The following is an 18,004-nucleotide window of genomic DNA, read 5'->3' as shown; positions in this document are numbered from 1 at the left end:
TTTATCTCCCGCTTGAGAGCTGGCAGTTCCACCTTGCACCTCGACTTTAGAAGTTGTTAATCACCCAGGTGTGCCCAGACATTGCCACCCCAGGCAATACGATTCAGTTTGAGTTCAAATATGCAAGTCGAAAAATCGCTTGGAATTATTCGCTGTCAAAAGTGTAACCGAGACTCAGCAATCAACGCGCCCCAACACCATCAAATGCCCCATGACCACCTCCCAAGGTCAAGATACGCCCAAATACACACAGGATATATACAAAACCATCCACCCTCCCCCCAGCCATCACGATCGCATAGCCTCCACAAAGAGCTCCCTCATGCCCTTGAGCAGCACCACGAGCTCCCTGGACTCGTTGACCCTCTCCAGGACCCTCTCGACCGCCTCGCGCTCCAGCTTCGGCCGGCAGTGCCGGACGTCGTAGTCGCGCGCGCTCGTGATCAGCTCGAACCAGGCCTCGCGCTCCCAGTTGCGCTCGTCGATGTGCGTGTAGACGAAGCGCAGGCGGTCGTCGCGGCCCGCGCCGTCGATGCGTAGGCATAGGTTGGTGATCCAGAAGTCGAGCTCCGGCACGTTGAACCGCGACTGCGCCTCCTGCCGCCGCGCGTGCGCCCGCTGCGCCGCCAGCCGCGCGTCGATGTCCCGCTGCGTCTGCGCGATCTGCGCCTGCAGGCCGTCGCGCGTCGCGAGGTGCGCGTCGCGCTCGGCGGAGAGGGCGGCGATGGCGGCCTCCATCTCCTGCTTCTCCGATTCCTCCTTCTCGACGCTCTGCTGGTACGTGGTCGTCTTGACCTGTGCGATTTCAATGTCCTTCTTCTTCATGCGTTGGTCCTCTGGCGGGCAAAAAGTAGGTTAGCTGACTGAGTTGCGAGCTACGAGACCAGGAGGAAAAAGAAAAAGGAAGAGTCTGTCCATACCTTGTAGCTCAGCGACGTCCATGCGAAATTGATTGCGCTCTTCCAATACTCGCTTGCGGCCTCGCTCGATGTATGCGTCGAATTTGTTGGTAAATTTGGCCATGCGATCGCGTAGCTCGTCGAAGCCAAAGTTGATGTTTGGTAGCTGGTCTACCATGGATGGCCCGACTGGCGCCAATGTTTGTCGGCTTACGCTGCCAGAAAATGTCAATGTGTGCTCGTGCGCCGTCGCCATTTTGTGATTTCGATTTCTCGTCAGCGTTTAGTGTTGTTGAACCTTGAAGAACAAAAAAAGACCCAGACACAGATTGATACCTGACGCGATAGCGTTAACTTGGTGGAGGTGTTTACTTAGAGTGACCGCGTTGCTCGGCCGACGCCTCCAGCGACTGCCGCACGTGATTCAAAACCGATGTTCACTTTAACCTTTTTTTCTTCTCAGTTATGAACATTAACTACATGAATGGTTTACTGCAGCTCAGGATTTTGCATTCGTATTTTCGAATAACACCTCTTAATTACTTCATCCATTGCTTTTCTTTGCTTTTTTTTCGCTCAGGATGCATGCAACGACAACAAAGCCAATCACATCGGACAGAAAATATTTACTAGTCCCAAATGGCTGAAGCATACAACTTCGCAGGCCATGCATATGGCGATGCCGGTATACTATCATATCGACTGGCAGACCATCATCTGGGAGACCAAATAGGCAGTCTTATTTCAACTCGGCACATCGACAGAGGTCAGCCACACAGTTCTTCCCTCACGTCTATCTTCTATCTAACCTTTCTCACAGAGCCTCGATTCTCCATTGTTGGCGCAACCACTGAGCTCTACCCGCCATCCAAGCCGGCGCAGCCCAACGTGGGCTCTGAGGTATGGCGCGCTCGTCGCGAGCAGCGGCGATGGCTCATCAAGGCTCATCCCGAAGCGGTCATGGGCAACTTCGCATTTCAGGAGCCGCTTCGTCAGGACATGGCCAAGTTCAAGGCCACTGACGCGCTTAATAATGACGGCCTGTTGCTCGCAGTCGGATCAATGCCAACGGTGTCTAGCCGTCACAGCGAAAATAAGCCCGTTCCATTTCTGGCTTCTGCGACAGGCGTATCAGGCGAAATTCTGCGCTTAGCAGTCGCCGAAAAGACCGAGTGGGAATGGGAGGACAACGCAGATGCTTCTTTGCAGGTCTCTGTAATTGATCCTCTACAGAGCGAAAGGGAAGTTACCTGGGCTTCTGATGGCCTCCCTATCACTCAGATTAAATATGCGCAAGGCCGTTCGAAGCGAGGCCATGTTCGATGGCTACTCGTCCAGAAGGGCACCTCAACGACGATATTGCAGCCTGAATACCACACAGTCCCAACCCCTAATGCCCATCACAGCTCTTTCACAGGCAATTTCCAAGTCCAGGTCAAGCCAAATCCAATTTTGAAGCTACGCCATACCGACACAGGCGGTAATGCCCATTCGGATGTAGTGTTTTGCTCTACAGGCTTTAGAAAAGAACCCATTCTCGCTTTGATTGACGAGTGCGGCTTCTGGAGCATATGGGATCTAAAGGGTACACCACGAATTGGCTGCAATAGTGTCAGAGTGGCGATGCAAGCGCGTGGGCATATCATTACTGGCCCGCTCGCAGACTTCCCGTTGCAGCACAAACATCGAGCTGAAAAACATGGTCTTGTCATTGTCTCCGCACCGAGGGATGCTAAGCTAGATCCGTTCGAAGCAGACACACGCACCCGTAGCTCGATCTTATCGACGCCAATTCTTCTCATGTGGAAAGCTACTCTGCTGCAGGCCGTAGCCATGCGTTCGGATAGCATGGTCCCGATTTCGAACAAGTTCTGGGCTCCAGAAGGCAAGAATAATCATATTCTGGCTGTTCACAACTGCCCTGCTACAGAGAGTCGCATCTTCATATTGACAGAGAAGACCCTCGTCTGGGCCGATATAGTCCAGGACCAGGGCCAACCCATAATTCTGATCACCGTACCTCACATAGGAGAGGGGTCCGCGACTGCCAAGATGACGACATGCTCGTTGGAAGATGGCACAGCAATGGTTTTTATCGTTTCGATAAAGACAAACCAACTCTTCGTGTATTGGTTCAAGACTGAAGATGCGGGCCCTGTGCGCTGGCATCGACACGTTACTTCTCTCCCAGGCGGCATCGCTCCTTCTCGTCCCTCGAATATCTCTCACATGACTGTCACCCCGCTACCTCTCACGGTCTCTGACGACGAAAACCCATCTAGCTTGGGGACCAAGTACATGCAGGCAGGAGTGGAATTCTTCCAGGTCAATGCTCTGTTTGATAATTTGAGTCTCCAATCCGGCATCTACACTACGACGCACGCTCCACATCAGGATATTCTGCTGCCCAAGAATCGACTAGCTTGGTCGATGACTGAACAGGAACAGCAGCGAAAGAAGCAGCGAGATAATGTCTTGCAGCGCGTCGAAAGCACGTTTGTGCTTCCCGATAGCATGACGGAAAGGGATTTAACCTCGGCACTTCAGCATGGTGACGCTGACGAAAATGGATTAATTGGCGAGAAAGCACCGGAGGCCAAACTTCCGCAGCCAGTCCGGCTGAACATGGAGAGGCTTTGTTGGGCCATCAGTAGAAGCTTGACAGACGCTCAGCGGGCAGGGCCTAGAGGCCTTCCCAAAGATTTGTTCGAGGCGATGCAGCACATTTTCAATGTGGCCGAGCCAAGAAGCAGGACTCCCTTAACTACTTGGTACGAAACACTCCAGTATCACTCCAAACATCAACTAACAAGATATAGGGTTCAGCTTGCAGAGGCACTAGAGGATGGGACGGGACTCGACGACGTCAACAATGATATGGAAACAGAAATAGAAAGGCTGTTTGACGCTTGCGATGAAGTGAAAATCGTCCCACAACTTCGACGCTCCAACGACGAAGAACCAGCAGATTCATTGATCGGCTTTCGGTACTTATTTCAGGCTTATTGTGGCTTCTGGCTCGACGTCTCAGAATCACGCATCACAGATGATGTCCAGGGGCAACGAAAAGTGTGGATAGCAGAAGTGGCACGAAACATGCTCTTGTCCAGCTACGGCGTTCTAGTTCAGGATGTTCCACTGTTTGGTCCGCAGAGACTTCAGGCAGAACATGGGCGAAGCAAACAAACACCCAGCTCAACTATAATCACGTCCTCACCACCGGTGCAGTGGTCGAGCAGAGAACCACCCAGCTCAGCTTCATTCCCGTCCTCACTACCTAGCTCCCAGGTCACTCAAAGCGCCTCAACCGACGGAAGTGACGACGCCTGGGCGAGACTGTGCCTTTTGGCGCCCTCGCTGTCGACCACGCAGCCAGCGTCATCGAGACCACACAACCTGCTCTCATACTGGCCTTCCGAGCGTGGTCACGACCCGGAGGAATATGTGTCGACGGTAGCCGTCGCCTCGGATGAAAAGTTCAGAGGGGCGCGAGAGAGGCGCGAGAAGCGGGCCAAACGAAGGTCGCGTTTGGATGAATTCAGGCGACAGTCAATGATGGGGCAGAGTCCCGGGCAGGGTCGCAGGGAGGAGATTCCGGGCTCTTCGCCAGGGCCTGCTGTACGCATGTCGATCCTTTCGAGCCAGGTCCTACCCAACTCGTCACAGACGCAAGCACCCTCGTTGCCAGTGACCATGAGCCAGCCCGTTTCGGGGACCCATGGCGCTCGAAAGAAGAAGGCCAAGACAAAAAAGAAGGCAGGTTTCAGATAGATGCTCTAAAACTCCATATATATGTACCATACTGCTAAATATTACCCAAGCCCTGCTGAATTACTTGTTTGCGTGGTCCGTCGTGTGAGGATTGCCCTGTTTGTCAAAGGTTAGCTGCAGTGGGGCAGGCACTTGGTAACCGCTCCATCCATCTCGTGGGAAGTTGGCAACCTTGATCGTACATGTATGTCATCAGTTGAAAAGAAAATACCGATTCAACCTAATAAGTAGAAAGCAGGCGAACAATACGCATTTGAGAAACAGGTGAACCCAGACACAAGCCTGCGCCGACCATGTCGCACTCGCACTCACACTCACATTGCCACGACGAGTCCGGCGGCCACGACCATGACCACTCAGACGACATCACGCCGGCGCTACAGTCATCGCTGTACGAGCAAATTAACTTTGACGAGATCGTAACACTCAACGAATCGCGGCGCGACGCCGGCAAGGCCATCGTCAAGAAGACGTGGGCGGAGCGGCTAGACCTGAACCCAGAGCTGGAGAGCGATGCCGATGAGCAACTTCTGATGACCGTCCCGTAAGGCCTGTCCCGCGGTCATTGCTTTTCCACCTTACTACATGGAACTCATCACTTGAGAAGCATGATTTTTTTGCCTCCGTTGCTAACGCTTGTTCCTCCTCCTCCCAGGTTCACGGCCCAGGTCAAGCTGCACGCCATCCTCATCCGCACCTCGCCCGCCGCGTGCGCGCCCCGGACGCTCAAGCTCTTCGTCAACCAGGAGCACCTCGACTTCCAGGCGGCCGAGGAGACCAAGCCGACGCAGGTGCTGGAGCTGGCGCAGACGTCCGAGGTGCAGGAGATCCCGGTGCGGCGGGCGCTGTTCGGCAAGGTGCAGCGGCTGGGGCTCTTCTTCGAGGACAACTTTGGCGACGGCGAGGAGGAGCAGACGCGGGTCAGCTACGTGGGGTTCAAGGGCGAGTGGACGCGGCTGGGCAAGGCGCCGGCGAACATCATCTACGAGGCGGCGGCGCAGCCGGGGGACCACAAGGTCAAGGGCACGAACGTGAACGCGATGGGGAGCGGCATCGGTGGACGGGGACAGGGGATGTAGGGCGAGCGGTGCGACATTGGCATGAGATATGAACGGCAGAACCAAAGGAACAAAATTACTAAGATTTCACGGCTTAATTCTTGAGAAGAAGATTCGGCTGGTGTTCCGAGCTTGACACTTCAGACTAGCGAATCCCGATCACCAAAAGTTGCAGCCGCCCTCTCCCAAGGCCACGGGAACCACCGTTTCGCTCTGTATGCTGAATCGAATTGTAGATAAATAAAGTTCGATTTTTTTGACATCAAAGAGGCGACTATCTCTCTTTGTCGAATTTTTCCTCAACAAAAATGCCCTACAAGTGATAGGCGGCAGATCCCAGAGGTCCAAGTAAGTTACAGCGCTGCAGTGGGTCTGCAAGCCAGGGGTGCACGTGACAAAAAATTGATGGATTCCTTAAGCCAATCTTTCAACACCTCCAAAGAAAGGCTGCATTCAACCACCGTCCATTGACTACCTGCCACAACCTCACAGACGATGCAGCTTCGTCTACCGATACGGGTGGCCCTCCCGCGGGTCACCCCCACCCGACCAGACACCGGCCGCCGTCTCCTCCTCCCCCTGATCCCAACCCGCGGCATCAAGTACGGGTGGTCGACCGCGCCGCCGCGCTCCAAACCCCGACGCTTCAACCAGCCCAACTCGGGCCTCCCCGCGCCGACCACCGGTCCCGCCGCGGCTCTCAAGCGGCGCGAGAACACGACGCCACACCGCGCGGGCGTGCTGGCGATCAAGAAGGGCATGACCAGCATGTTCGTCGGCAAGGTGCGCACGCCGTGCACGGTGCTGCAGCTGGACCAGGTGCAGGTGGTGGCCAACAAGACGCGGGCGCGGCACGGCTACTGGGCGGTGCAGGTCGGGCAGGGCTCGGCGAACCCGCGCAGCGTCGCGGCGCCGCAGCTCGGCTACTACGAGGCCAAGGGCGTGGCGCCCAAGGCGGACCTGCACGAGTTCAAGGTGCGCGGCGCCGAGGGCCTGCTGCCCGTGGGCGCGCCGCTGCTGCCGGACTGGTTCCGCGTTGGGCAGCACGTGGACGCGCGGGCGCGGTCGCGCGGCATGGGCTTCGCGGGCGGCATGAAGCGCCACGGGTTCGCGGGCCAGGAGGCGTCGCACGGCAACTCGCTCAACCACCGCACGATCGGCACGACGGGCCCCTCGCAGGGCAGCGGCAGCAGGGTGCTGCCGGGCAAGAAGATGCCGGGCCGCATGGGCTTCCAGCACGTCACGGTGCAGAACCTCAAGGTGCTCAAGGTCGACAACGAGCTCGGCGTGGTGCTGGTCAGCGGGCCGGTGCCGGGGCCCAAGGGCCGCGTCATACAGCTGCAGGACGCGAAGAAGCGCAAGGCCCCGGGGAAGCCGTTCCGGAAGAGCACGCTCAAGCTCCTGGAGAAGCGGCACCCGGACGCCGAGGCCAAGCTGCAGCAGGCACGGGAGACGCATTTGGAGCGCAAGGAGGAGCGCCAAGCACACAATGCCCAGTTCTAAAGAGAGGGTATGGGAAGGAAAATTGGGGTTGGCAGGGAAGAATGAGGGTGCGGGCTAGCATGTTTGTAAAACAAAGCTCCTCATTTTGTGAAGCGGATATCTTGTTGCCGGTTTTTCACTTGTATTTATAGATGTACACATGAATTGATATTATTGTACAGTTACGTCCACCGCGGTGGACTTTCCGACGCTAAGCAGAGATTGTGTTTGTGTATGAATGCACTCTCCCCTTCCCCTTTACTTGTTCAGCGCGCCCTGCTGCCTGAACCCTCTCTGGACCGGCTCCTCCACCAACGGTTCCGCCGCCGCCGCCGCCGCCGCCGCCGCCTCCATGCCTTCATCCGCCAGCAGCGTCCCGAACGGGTCGCCGTCCTCCAGCAAATCAATCCACGTGCCGTCCTCCGTCCGCAGACTCCACTCGGACGTCTCGAACAGCGCGCGGCTTCCCGGCCTGCGACTCGCGAAGCGCATCACCGCCGTGCCGCGCGACCCGCGCACCGAGAAGCGCACGTCGATGCGGCCCTGCACCTGGTTGATCTCCCCCGAGATCCAGGGGATCGAGTGCTTGAAGTAGACCTCGTCGCCGAGGGCCGCGCGGGCGCGAGGCGAGGTGCGCAGCGCGTAGAGGGTCGAGGAGATGACGGGTGAGGACGACTTTTGGTAGTTGAAGATGGCGAGCGAGGAGGCGGCGACGAGAACGGCGAAGAGCGGGAGGGTGCGGCCCCAGCGGAAGCCGACCTGCGAGACGTCTGAGGCGGTGGGTTAGCTGGGAAGAGGGGGTGAGGGGGAAGGGCGAGGGGAAGGGGGGGAGGGCATACCGGGGAGTTGGCGGTCGGCGCGGCGGGACATGAGAGGGCCGTCGCCGGCTTTGGGCGCGGGCGTGTTCCAGCGCTTCTGCTGCTGGGCGTGGCGGCTGCGCAGGCACGAGTGGCGGCCGGCGGTGGTGGCGGCCTGCTCGGCGCGGAGCAGGTTGCCGGCGGTCCGTTGCCGCAGCATTGAGGCGGCGGTTCGTGGGTTCATGATGTGCGGCGGCGGCGGTGGTGGTGGTGGTTGTGGTGATGAATGGATGGCGTGAGTAAGAGTGACGCTTGGCGTTGTCGAATTTCGAAGGGGGCAGACCCACCGCCATCGCCAGCGAAAAAAACAGCCGCGACTCAGGTGAATCGGCGGCTGTTTGGCGCCGACAATCTTCCTTCCAACTTACGATGGAGACAGCTCCTTGGCCGGAGGGAGAAATACAAGAGGGTGTGGTGTTTTTGGTTTTGATTTATGAGCACGTAATTTCGGTTATTCTTGCCCATTACCAACATGACCAGCAAGGTTACAGTGGACTCCCTGTGTTGGGGCTAGCGAGTTCAACTTGGACAATCAAATATAGAAAAAAAAAGAGGTATATAAAATTCTTTCATAAATAAATTAAAGAGTTCGATATCATGTAACTAGTCTTAGCTGCCGTAATTCAACGTACAATGGGATACCAAACTCCACCATATCGTCTTTGGTTGAAGCGAAGCTGTGTAAACGCCGAAAGTGGGTGGTTGAGGGCGTCGAGTTTTAACGAAAACGCATAATATTTGTTCTAAATGCTATGTTTGAAAATCATCGCTATGCAGTAGTATAAACCTCCCAAAGCCACAACTCTATCTCACCCTCCGCACTTCACCACTATGAGGTAATGCAGGAAGATGAAGAAGCAGTACAACGTCCGCATAAAGCAGCCGTGAAAAGCTACATGCGTAGCTCTTTCACCATGTCACAAGAACCGCTCGGCCTGGCCAATTCTCGCTCGTATCAGTCACGCTGCGCAGCTGCATCTTCCCCAGCCCGTTCTCCAGCACCTCAAGCCCACCATCAATCGCATCCGGGACCGTCGCGAGAGCCTCGGCAAAGGCAGCCATGATGACGCTGGACCAGACGCCTTCCGCACGAGGCCATCTTCGTAGGATCGAAATCGCGCGGCGGCGCAAGCCGTAGTCGACGCAGTCAATCGCGACGATGAAGAGAGGCTCGAGCACGACCGGTCCGAAACAATACGGGAGCACCTTGGTGATGCGTGGCTGTTCGGGCAGAGGCGGCGAGGTTGACGTCGGCATGGTCGACCACTCAGACATGGGATCGGGCGAGGTTGGTGAGGAAGCCCCTGGACTTCCGCTAGCGATATGAGGATCGAACGCCGCCGTGGGAGTCAAAGCCATTAGGATTCTCTCCGCAGTGTCAACCATGCGGTGATGCAGCGGTAGCAACGCCCTGTAGTCGTCTGATAGATACAGAGCGTGCTCAACTGTGGCCTTGAGCAAGCCCAAGATCATTGATTCCAGCCCATCTTCCGCCATGGGCGGCTGGGAGTCGCAAAAGTGGTCATACTTGGCCCTCCACGCGGTAAATGCGTAGCGAAAGGTGAGACAGGCGTCGGGAGCGGGGAGCATGAAATCGGTGTATGGTCTGAGCTGGCGCTCCTTGGCAACCAGGGTCAACCCGGCAAGCATAGGCTGCAGCTCTCGGTACGCCTCCGTTTGCGACACGAACGGGGTCGCGGACGGGAGCCTCGTGAACTGGTCAAATTCGGACAGCAGCCAAGCGGGCCGCTCGAGGCGATCAGCAACCTCTTGGCTTTGCAGGCGATACATGAGCGCCGTCAGCGGCGCGACCGAGAGCATGGCGCCCTGCGAGGACGTCTTCCAGTCGTCCTGCCGCTGCCAAAACCGCCAGGCGTTGAAGAGACTGAGGCTGTGCCGCGCAAACATGGCCGCATCGCGCTGGTTGCCCTGCATGCTGGCAAGGCCGAGGAGGAGGACGTTCGTCATGAGGAGGACCTGCTGGTTCCCAAAGGTCGGCGCATCGCCGCTCGGGTTGCTCAACGGGATGAGCTCGCGGATGGCGGCATGGTAATGGCGCATGACAAACGCCGTGAGGCCGTCGACCCCGACCGGCGTCGTCGTGTCGGAGAACGCAGACACGGCAGCGGTGGCGGCGGCGGCGGTGTCGTTGAAGGCGTGGTGGCTGGACGACGTGGCCAGGGCGGCGAGAGCGACGGCGGCGTGCCAGAGCGGGCGGTGGGCCTGGGCGGCCTGCGGGACGTCGACAAGCCAGAAGGGCATGTCGAGGACGCAGCCGACCTGCAGGACGGTCTGCGTGCGGAACAGGTAAAACATTTGCTGCTCGAGGGCGCTGGCGTCGTGGTGGATGGGGCCGAGGCCGGGTCCGGGCGGCTGCTGCGGGGGAGCGACGCAAACACTTGAGGACGACGCGGGCGAGGAGCAGCACGAGTTGGCGGTGGAGGCGTACTGAGGCGGCGGCTGGTCCATGTAGCCGCCGCATTGGCGCTTGGAGAAGACGCATCGACGGCAGACGGGCTTTCCTTCGTCACACTTGATCCGACGGGCACTGTGTGTCGAGGGAAGAACGACGGCGTTAGTAAAACATTTGCGGACGTTATGAATGAACCGCGTGGGAACATACCGGCATGTAGCGCAGCCCGTCTTTACCTTTGTCGTCCATCGCTTCTTCCGATCAGGGCGCTCTTCGGCCTTGACCCTTCGTTTGCTTCGAGGTTCTTCGGGGAGGGGATCTGGACTGAAAGGATCTCGGGGTGAGTAGATGCTCATCATGATGGCTGCAGGAAGCACGTGTCAAGCGCCGGGGGGGCTCGAGGGAGCAAAAGCAGATGCCAGCCAACAACAGTTTGCTCTTGGCATGCGTTTGTAGGAGGGATGGTGCAGAAGAGACAGCTGAGAAGGGCGAGGCGTCTCAATTGGGGGCGGACAGGAAGATGGGATATAAAGGTAGTATAGGGTTGGGACGGGCGACGTACCGGTGGCGTCCTTATGTATGTCTAGGTCGGCTTGGAAGATATCTAGGACCCCCCCCCCTTTGGTGTCGGAGGGTGCCAGCGCCGTGGTGGATATGTGGGACACAGGGAAGGCAGAAGCCCGGCATGGATGGATTTAGTAGACGCACGTATGGTATTAATAGGTTAATTGGTACCTAATGGTTTAAAAAGTATTATGTAGAGGAGGGGCGCGGCATTTCTGCTTCATTGAAGCAAATAAGCTGTAATGGCGGCTTTACCTTTGTTAGCCGACGCTGTAATGCAGCCGATGAACTCGGCGGTTGCACCCGGGGTGCATCTTGGGAGGTTGAGTAACTTGCAGAGAGGTCACTAACTACAACATCATCCACGTAAACAATTTTAGTATGTTACATTTATGTGGTAAACTACCCATGCCGTTTGTTGCTGCATCTGTATTTACATGTTTACAATGTATATGATTGGTCACCACTATACGCATGCTCATACCTTGCTGCCTCAACGCATCTCGCACTTGGCAGCGTCCAGCCCTGCCAGCGTCTCTAGCTCATTAAAAATAACCCTCACCCCAACCCCCAAAACAACATATCCTGTTCCTCGTTCACAGCCCAACGACACGCCCTCTCCCGCGCCCCCCCTCCCCCGCCTTGGCTCGCGGTGGCCATCAATCAGCACATCCACGCGCCTTGGTCTCGCAACATGCCACTCCCCCTAGAATCGGCATCCATCCGGTCCGCCTTACAGAGAATCTCTAGTTTACAGATTCGCTGCCTCCTTTTTAAGGCCCTTTTTCACCTTTACTTCACCTGCTGGGGTGGGGGCATCGGTTGACATGAACGAGAGGACCCGCCGCAGCCGAGTATCGCGCTAAGCCTCTTCTGTCTCGGACATTGCAGAACAACTGCCGCCAGAGGCTGGATGGCGAATCGACACGACCTGGAAATCTCGCTCAATGTCAGAGCCGCTTTGTTGCTGCCTCGTTCCGCTATCCTAATTGAGCTATGAACCAAGGTCGATGCCGCTAATCATTCTTGGCCCTTGCACCCATAACAGCCCCATCCCTCCCTCTAGTCCGCCTTGTCAAGTCTCTCTCACCTGCTCACCCGACAGCTGGCTGGCTGCCCAGTCTCGTCCCCATGAATCCCACCTTTCTATCCTATTTTTTTTTATTCCTTCATTTTTCGATTTCAACGACTTTTCCATGCATCGCCCTAGGCCGAAATCGATGCATCGCCCCACATTGAACGAGTTTTAGCGCTGCATGGCCTTTTTTGCTGGGCCCTGCCAGGGTGCGCTTGCAGCCTGAGCCCTGTCCTGTCTATTCACTGACTTGGACCCTTCAATGCTGAGTATATCCATGGACAATTTTCTTATTTCCGCGTGGACTGTAGACGAATTACCAGTAATTATTAGTTGATCATCCAGTACCGGGCACTAATCGGCCCCCTTATCCCCATCCTTTGGCACAGCTGACGCAATGCTCGTATGGCGTCGACCTAGCTGGCTCGACATCGGCCAGAGCCCGTAAGCTACACATACATACATTACATGATGATGTTGCCGGCAAAGTACCAAAAGCTCCCATGTCGGTTCTTATTTCTTTCTAACCTTTTCTTCGGTTTACAATAAAAGTCATTTTGAATTTTTGGCATTTTTTCCATATTTCTCTGCACTGCTCGCCCTGGATATCGCACCCGGTCATGTCGCTTGGTTCATCGCCTCTCCTCACTAATCTTGAGCCGTATCGGGAAAGCGCCGCATTTCTCGCGCAAGATCGCAATGTGGAGGCCTTACAACACTCTTCCTTTGCCGACGACCTAGCTTCCTCACCAACGGTCATGCACAGGCCCTGATCGGCCAGCCCAAGGGGATGAATTCACGCAGCCTTCTTCAACGTATGCTTATACTGCCATGTGCGACGTCCGACAAGGCGAGAAACAATAATAATCACCATGTCACACCGCGCCAGCAAGCCACATCCACCATAATCAGGCTTTGATGCGATTGTGTGGGTAAGTCCCCTCGTCAGTGACCTTCATTTGTCCACCAGCTGAAGCCTGGTGAGGCTGACCTGGCACCAATCCTGCCGTCAAGTGGACAATGGGCTGCGTGGTGAAATAAAAAGTCCCTGGCAGGTGGCGTTGCCATTTGTCTTGGATCATCTCAACAAGTAGAAACCCCAGTTCAGCCGTCTTGGTGGTGGGCTATTCCTGGAACTTGCTGTCCTAGAGCACACCGCCACTGGCAGGGAACGATGTATTCCAATATCTGAGTACCGAGGCTAATGCTCATAAGAAAAATGCACGCATACGCCCATACAACAGACATGTACTCAGGGTGTCTTGAATGTTGTCTACATGATAACTTGGCTTGTGCCAAGTCCCGAATAGTCGCCCATCGGCTCTACTTGGGAAGACGCGTGATCTCAGAGCGATGCACACAATGAACTGATCAACGATCCATACCACCAAGATGGCAGGGTACTCACGTTCGAAATGTACAGGGGTCAGCCCACGGCTTCTGCAGACAGGCTCGCCTATTTCGTAGGGTATAGCGTCCTCGTCCCCATGCCACTGTGTTAACTTGTCGGCGCCATCTGCCAGCTAGGCAAGGCTGCTTCGGGTATCCAGATCTCCGTCGAATCTTGCTTCCTCTACAGGGCAGGATAAGTCCCGGTCAACAAACCTGCCTAATCTGGTCGCTCATTGTGAATGAAGCAGCTGCGTATTTAAAACAAGGATAGGCGCTTCTTTTCTCAGCTCCTCGTTTAAAAATCCGCCATTTCCAGCCGGCTTTCCATGCCACTCTGGCCCAGATTTTCGCGGGGGGGGAGGGGATTTGTCCTGGATTTCTAGAGTACAAAAACAGCTTTACAAGTGCTCGAAGCTGCCTTGATGTTGAAGATTGGCTTCTAGAAGCTTTAACAACAGGCACGCACCGAATCCCGAAATCCGGCGCAGGAACAGCACGTTTCTCCCCTGCAAGCTGCACGGGATTGACTGAATCCCTTCGTCTATCCAACCCACGCTAAGACGAAAACTGCATGGCACGAAATTTCAGATGCGCCACACCCACCACATCTCATCCAGCCACTCCCGATCTTTTAAACACACACCATTGTCGCCTTTGAGAGCTCGCGATGGCCGGCCAGCACGGCTCTCGTTGTCGAAGAGGCGGCCTCCGTAACTACACTTGGACTTCCCTTCTGTCTACATAGCTAGTGGGGTCGGCCGTCCGGCACTTGGTGAGGGGCCCAACTTGCATTGGTCAGCCTCGCCCGTGAGTAAGCTCCCAGTGCCAAGTTCTGCTCCTCCAATGGAAATCCGTTGAGCGGTGGACGGGTTCTAGGCAACTTTGCTGGATATTTGGCGAGAATGAGGAGACAATGACGCATACATTATCCTCAAAGCCAGGGAAACTAATCACTACAGGGCTCTTACAGTGGTATGTATGCAGCTACCAGCTACAAAAGACGTTGCCTGACGAGCAGGCGTACGCTGATGAGACCTACGTCTCCCACCACATTGCCACAGGAACTCTTTTTTTTTCTTTTTTTCATATTATCTATGTGATTTTATTACATTTATTCTATTACTGTGCTTTGATGAAGGCTTGTATGAAATTGCTCTATGTGCACAAAGCCGTTCGCTGTACGGCCACTTGTGGAATGGCCTCTGAAATCATGTGAACCAAACTCTCTCCGTCTATGATCAAGTAAATGGATATTGTAGATGTATCATGAAACAAAATGCAAAAAGACCAAAACATGCTGACCCCAGTACAAGTATGAAATGTATTTAATGCGTAAAGGAAAGATTATGGGCTGGCTTTATGTATGCAGCCGTCAGACTCAGCGATTCCGCTGGTTGAATCGCGATGTGAGCGGATGCCGCGCCTTCCTGGGCCCGCTCGTAGTTGTCGTTGTTGACGTCGTCATGGTCAATATAGACGCGCCGTCGTCCGGCAGCGGCGGCAGCGGCGGCGGCGACTGCGCCTGGTCGCTGTGGAACAGCCGGCTCCGACTACGACTGCTCCTGTGGCTTTTGTGACTCTTGTGGCTCTTGTGGCTCTTGACGCTGCCTACGACGCTCCTGCTCGGCGACACTGTCGGCGCCGACGACGAGCTTTCGTTCTTGTCCGAGGACACGACCGTCGTCGTCACCGTCTTGATGATGCTCGCCTCCGGCACCGACTCCGGCACCGGGCTGAGGTGGTAGGCCTCGTCGCCGGGTGCCTCGTGGCGGCCCTCGACGTCGGCGGCGTGCGATGACAGTGCGGCGCTGCTGCGGATAGACATGGTATCGAATTTTGACGTGGTCGGCGCATCGCCAAAGACGCTCTTGTCGCCGAATATACTTTTGGTGCTGCCATACTTGTCGCCATACCGATCGTGTCCCATCGGCAGCGGTGGCTGGAACGACGGCGCGTAATTCAAGGAGCCGCCGGTCTGGCCCGGAGCCACGCTCTCGCTGCTGACTACCCTGGCGATGAGGGATGTCATGACGAGTTCGATGTAGAGCTTGATTGTGTAACCTAGCGGTGCAAACTGCACGTATCTGTCAAGAGGGTATTAGCAAGTGTTTGGGACGGGTGTGAATCATATAAACAAGAATTGATGGCTTACACGTAGGGATCTGATAGGCTCAGCATGCCCAGCAAGGCGGCATCCATGGCTGTGGAGACGACAATGAGCACTGTGTTCATCTTGAACAGCGCCCAGTACTTGGGTAGACCGCCAGCAATGAGCCGAAACCTGACCAGATACAAGAAGAAGCCATTCAGGGCCAGGTCCACCACAAGGAAGAAGGTCTTTTCAAACTTTTCAAAAATGTCGTTGAGGCGCTTCCGCTCCGGCGACGCGCCCGGCATGTAGGCCGGGATCCAGATTATGTAGACGGTAATATTAACGGCGAGGATTATGCCGAAGAGGCCCCAACGCATCCAGGTGGCGCGTTGGCGGCTGACCATGATGAGCGACACGCGGTTGGCGATGATTTGCGAGAGCAGCTGCGTTTGCAGAGCCCAGAGGGTAACGGTGGCGAAGTAGAGGGCGAGCGAGCCGGGGACGCCACCGTCGAGGTGCAGGATTGTGACGACGGCGAAGACGAGGTTGACAAGGACCTCGCTCCATATCATGTAGAGGTAGCCGTTCTGGCGGCTCCAGGCGCGTCCGCGGCGGACGATGCGGCGGGTCTGTCTGCATATCTCGATGAGGGTGAAGGCGAAGACGCCGAGGAAGGCGCCAAAGTAGAGCGAGGGTAGGTCGAGCATGGTTTCTCTCTTTGCCTCTCTCCTTCTTGGGCAGGACTATCTTGGGTGGCTTATCTGTTGCATTCCATGTCTGAACGGGGTTCGGTCTGGTCTGTTGTTGTCGTGTTTTGCTGGTTAGGCCGTGAAAGTGAGTTGAGTAGGTGAGTGAGTAAGAGAGAGAGAGAGAGAGAGAGAGTCAATTGGGTGGATGAAAGAAAGAGAGTGAGAGAGAGAGAGAGAGGTAGAGCCGGGACGGGATCAAAAGGGTAGCTGAAGTGCGGGAGGTGTGGTTCCTAGCGAAGTTCGACAGCGGCAAAATGGAAGGAAAGCGAGACAGAAGGGAAGGAAAGAAAAGACAGAAAGAAAAGAAGAAAGCGACAGCGGCAATGACTTGACCACAAGAGGGCCAACAAAGGCGGGGGATATGCAGGGCAACGACGGGCAAGTAAGTAAATCAAGTCAAGTACGACATGCAGAAAAGACGGTTACACAAACGGCAGTGAATGAGTTGTTGAAGGATGGAGGAAGGATCAGAGGCACACCTCTGCATACGAGTTTGAGCTACCGAGTAAATTAATTATCGGGAGGGTGGGCAAAGCTCCCGAGCGCTTGGAGAGAAGAGGAGAGGAGAGAGGGAGAAGGAGAGATTCTGTGCGGGCAAGCCGAGGCTGCTGGTTTCTTGATTGGATCGCTGCTCATCACAATCACAGCACAGATCAACGCGGGCGAATCTACAGGCAGGGGGGGCCTGGTTCACGATTGTTATTAACTAACTTATTTATGGATATTGCAGAGGATTATTCGGCGGCCGGGGAGGAGAGTAATTATAGTTGGCTAGTTAGTGTGTCCGTATCCGTATGGACACCGCTGACATTGTACATAGACATGAACTGTTATGCTGCTGTTGCTGTTGCTTTTGGTTTGGATCCTGTATTTTTGTTTTTGTTTTTTTGCATTTATTCCTGTTTCTGCTCTAAGAATACGCCATGTCTTTCTATTTCCGTCCCCGCATTATGATTCTGCGCAAGCAAACGTTTTGGCGATTGTTTGAGTTGGCTGAGCGGAGGCCGCAGCCAGTTCCAATCCGGACTCTGCCCCCCCCCCCAAAGTTTGGGCCCTAATAACCATGCTAGCCGGGCAGAAAAGGAAGCGGCCGATAAATAGAAGCCGAGATGGCAGGGTCTCATGAACCCCCCTGGCTGCGTTTGTTTGCCATCACGGGGAGGAAAAGCCCACCACCACAACTTGTGGGGAGGGCCAGCTCACATGCCAGCCCATGCCAATGCGCCTTGGACCAAAAAAAAAGAATTCTTGGAAAGTTCAAAAATTGACAAGTAGATCTCAAGCAAGCTTTCGGGATGTTCGGTTCGGAAGAAATAAGGTGCAGCAGAGGGCCTGGTAGAGCAGAGTACATAACTAGAAGCGGGTCAAGAGGGGGATCATCGTTGGCCATTATTTAGCGATCAGACCGCCGACAAGCAAGGCAACCCACGTTGTCTTTCGTTTCAGCATTGGCGGCGGGTCTTTTTTGGCCAAATCTCATTTAAACAGAGTTTTGACCTTTTTTTTTTTTTTTCCCTCCCTTCTGGTCGTCTTCTCTTCTTTGTCTCGTCTCTTCCTGCCATGTGCAACTTCGGACTCAGCCGCCATCCCAACCGGTACTCTGAGCATTGGCTGATTTGTTTCAGGCACACACAGAAGAGAGACAGGAAGCG

The 18,004-nt window shown here is 55.4% G+C and overlaps 6 protein-coding genes across 6 annotated transcripts; 2 read left to right on the top strand and 4 right to left on the bottom strand.

Moving 5' to 3' along the window:
- Positions 1–288: 288 nt before the first annotated feature.
- Positions 289–1,155, bottom strand: ISF_01784 (kinetochore protein spc25; the record flags this gene model as incomplete). Its single annotated transcript, XM_018845391.1, has 2 exons — positions 289–836; positions 921–1,155. 2 exons carry the CDS (start codon positions 1,153–1,155, stop codon positions 289–291), a joined length of 783 nt encoding a protein of 260 aa, XP_018707114.1.
- Positions 1,156–4,963: 3,808 nt separating this feature from the next.
- Positions 4,964–5,749, top strand: ISF_01783 (DUF1000 domain protein; the record flags this gene model as incomplete). Its single annotated transcript, XM_018845390.1, has 2 exons — positions 4,964–5,214; positions 5,326–5,749. The coding sequence occupies 2 exons, from the start codon at positions 4,964–4,966 to the stop codon at positions 5,747–5,749; spliced, it is 675 nt and encodes a 224-aa protein (XP_018707113.1).
- Positions 5,750–6,223: 474 nt separating this feature from the next.
- ISF_01782 (60S ribosomal protein L3) lies at positions 6,224–7,231 on the top strand (the record flags this gene model as incomplete). The annotated part of the gene is made up of 1 exon (XM_018845389.1): positions 6,224–7,231. One exon carries the CDS (start codon positions 6,224–6,226, stop codon positions 7,229–7,231), a length of 1,008 nt encoding a protein of 335 aa, XP_018707112.1.
- Positions 7,232–7,468: 237 nt separating this feature from the next.
- ISF_01781 (Cytochrome oxidase assembly protein 1) lies at positions 7,469–8,251 on the bottom strand (the record flags this gene model as incomplete). Its single annotated transcript, XM_018845388.1, has 2 exons — positions 7,469–7,980; positions 8,050–8,251. The coding sequence occupies 2 exons, from the start codon at positions 8,249–8,251 to the stop codon at positions 7,469–7,471; spliced, it is 714 nt and encodes a 237-aa protein (XP_018707111.1).
- A 725-nt stretch (positions 8,252–8,976) lies between these two features.
- On the bottom strand, positions 8,977–10,839 carry ISF_01780 (C6 zinc finger domain protein; the record flags this gene model as incomplete). The annotated part of the gene is made up of 1 exon (XM_018845387.1): positions 8,977–10,839. The coding sequence occupies one exon, from the start codon at positions 10,837–10,839 to the stop codon at positions 8,977–8,979; it is 1,863 nt and encodes a 620-aa protein (XP_018707110.1).
- A 4,050-nt stretch (positions 10,840–14,889) lies between these two features.
- On the bottom strand, positions 14,890–16,310 carry ISF_01779 (hypothetical protein; the record flags this gene model as incomplete). Its single annotated transcript, XM_018845386.1, has 2 exons — positions 14,890–15,595; positions 15,664–16,310. The coding sequence occupies 2 exons, from the start codon at positions 16,308–16,310 to the stop codon at positions 14,890–14,892; spliced, it is 1,353 nt and encodes a 450-aa protein (XP_018707109.1).
- Between the last annotated feature and the right edge of the window lie 1,694 nt (positions 16,311–18,004).

Source organism: Cordyceps fumosorosea (assembly GCF_001636725.1).
Source record: "Cordyceps fumosorosea ARSEF 2679 chromosome Unknown scaffold_3, whole genome shotgun sequence".
Taxonomy (NCBI): Eukaryota; Fungi; Ascomycota; class Sordariomycetes; order Hypocreales; family Cordycipitaceae; genus Cordyceps; species Cordyceps fumosorosea.
This window is presented reverse-complemented; position numbering and strand designations above follow the sequence as displayed.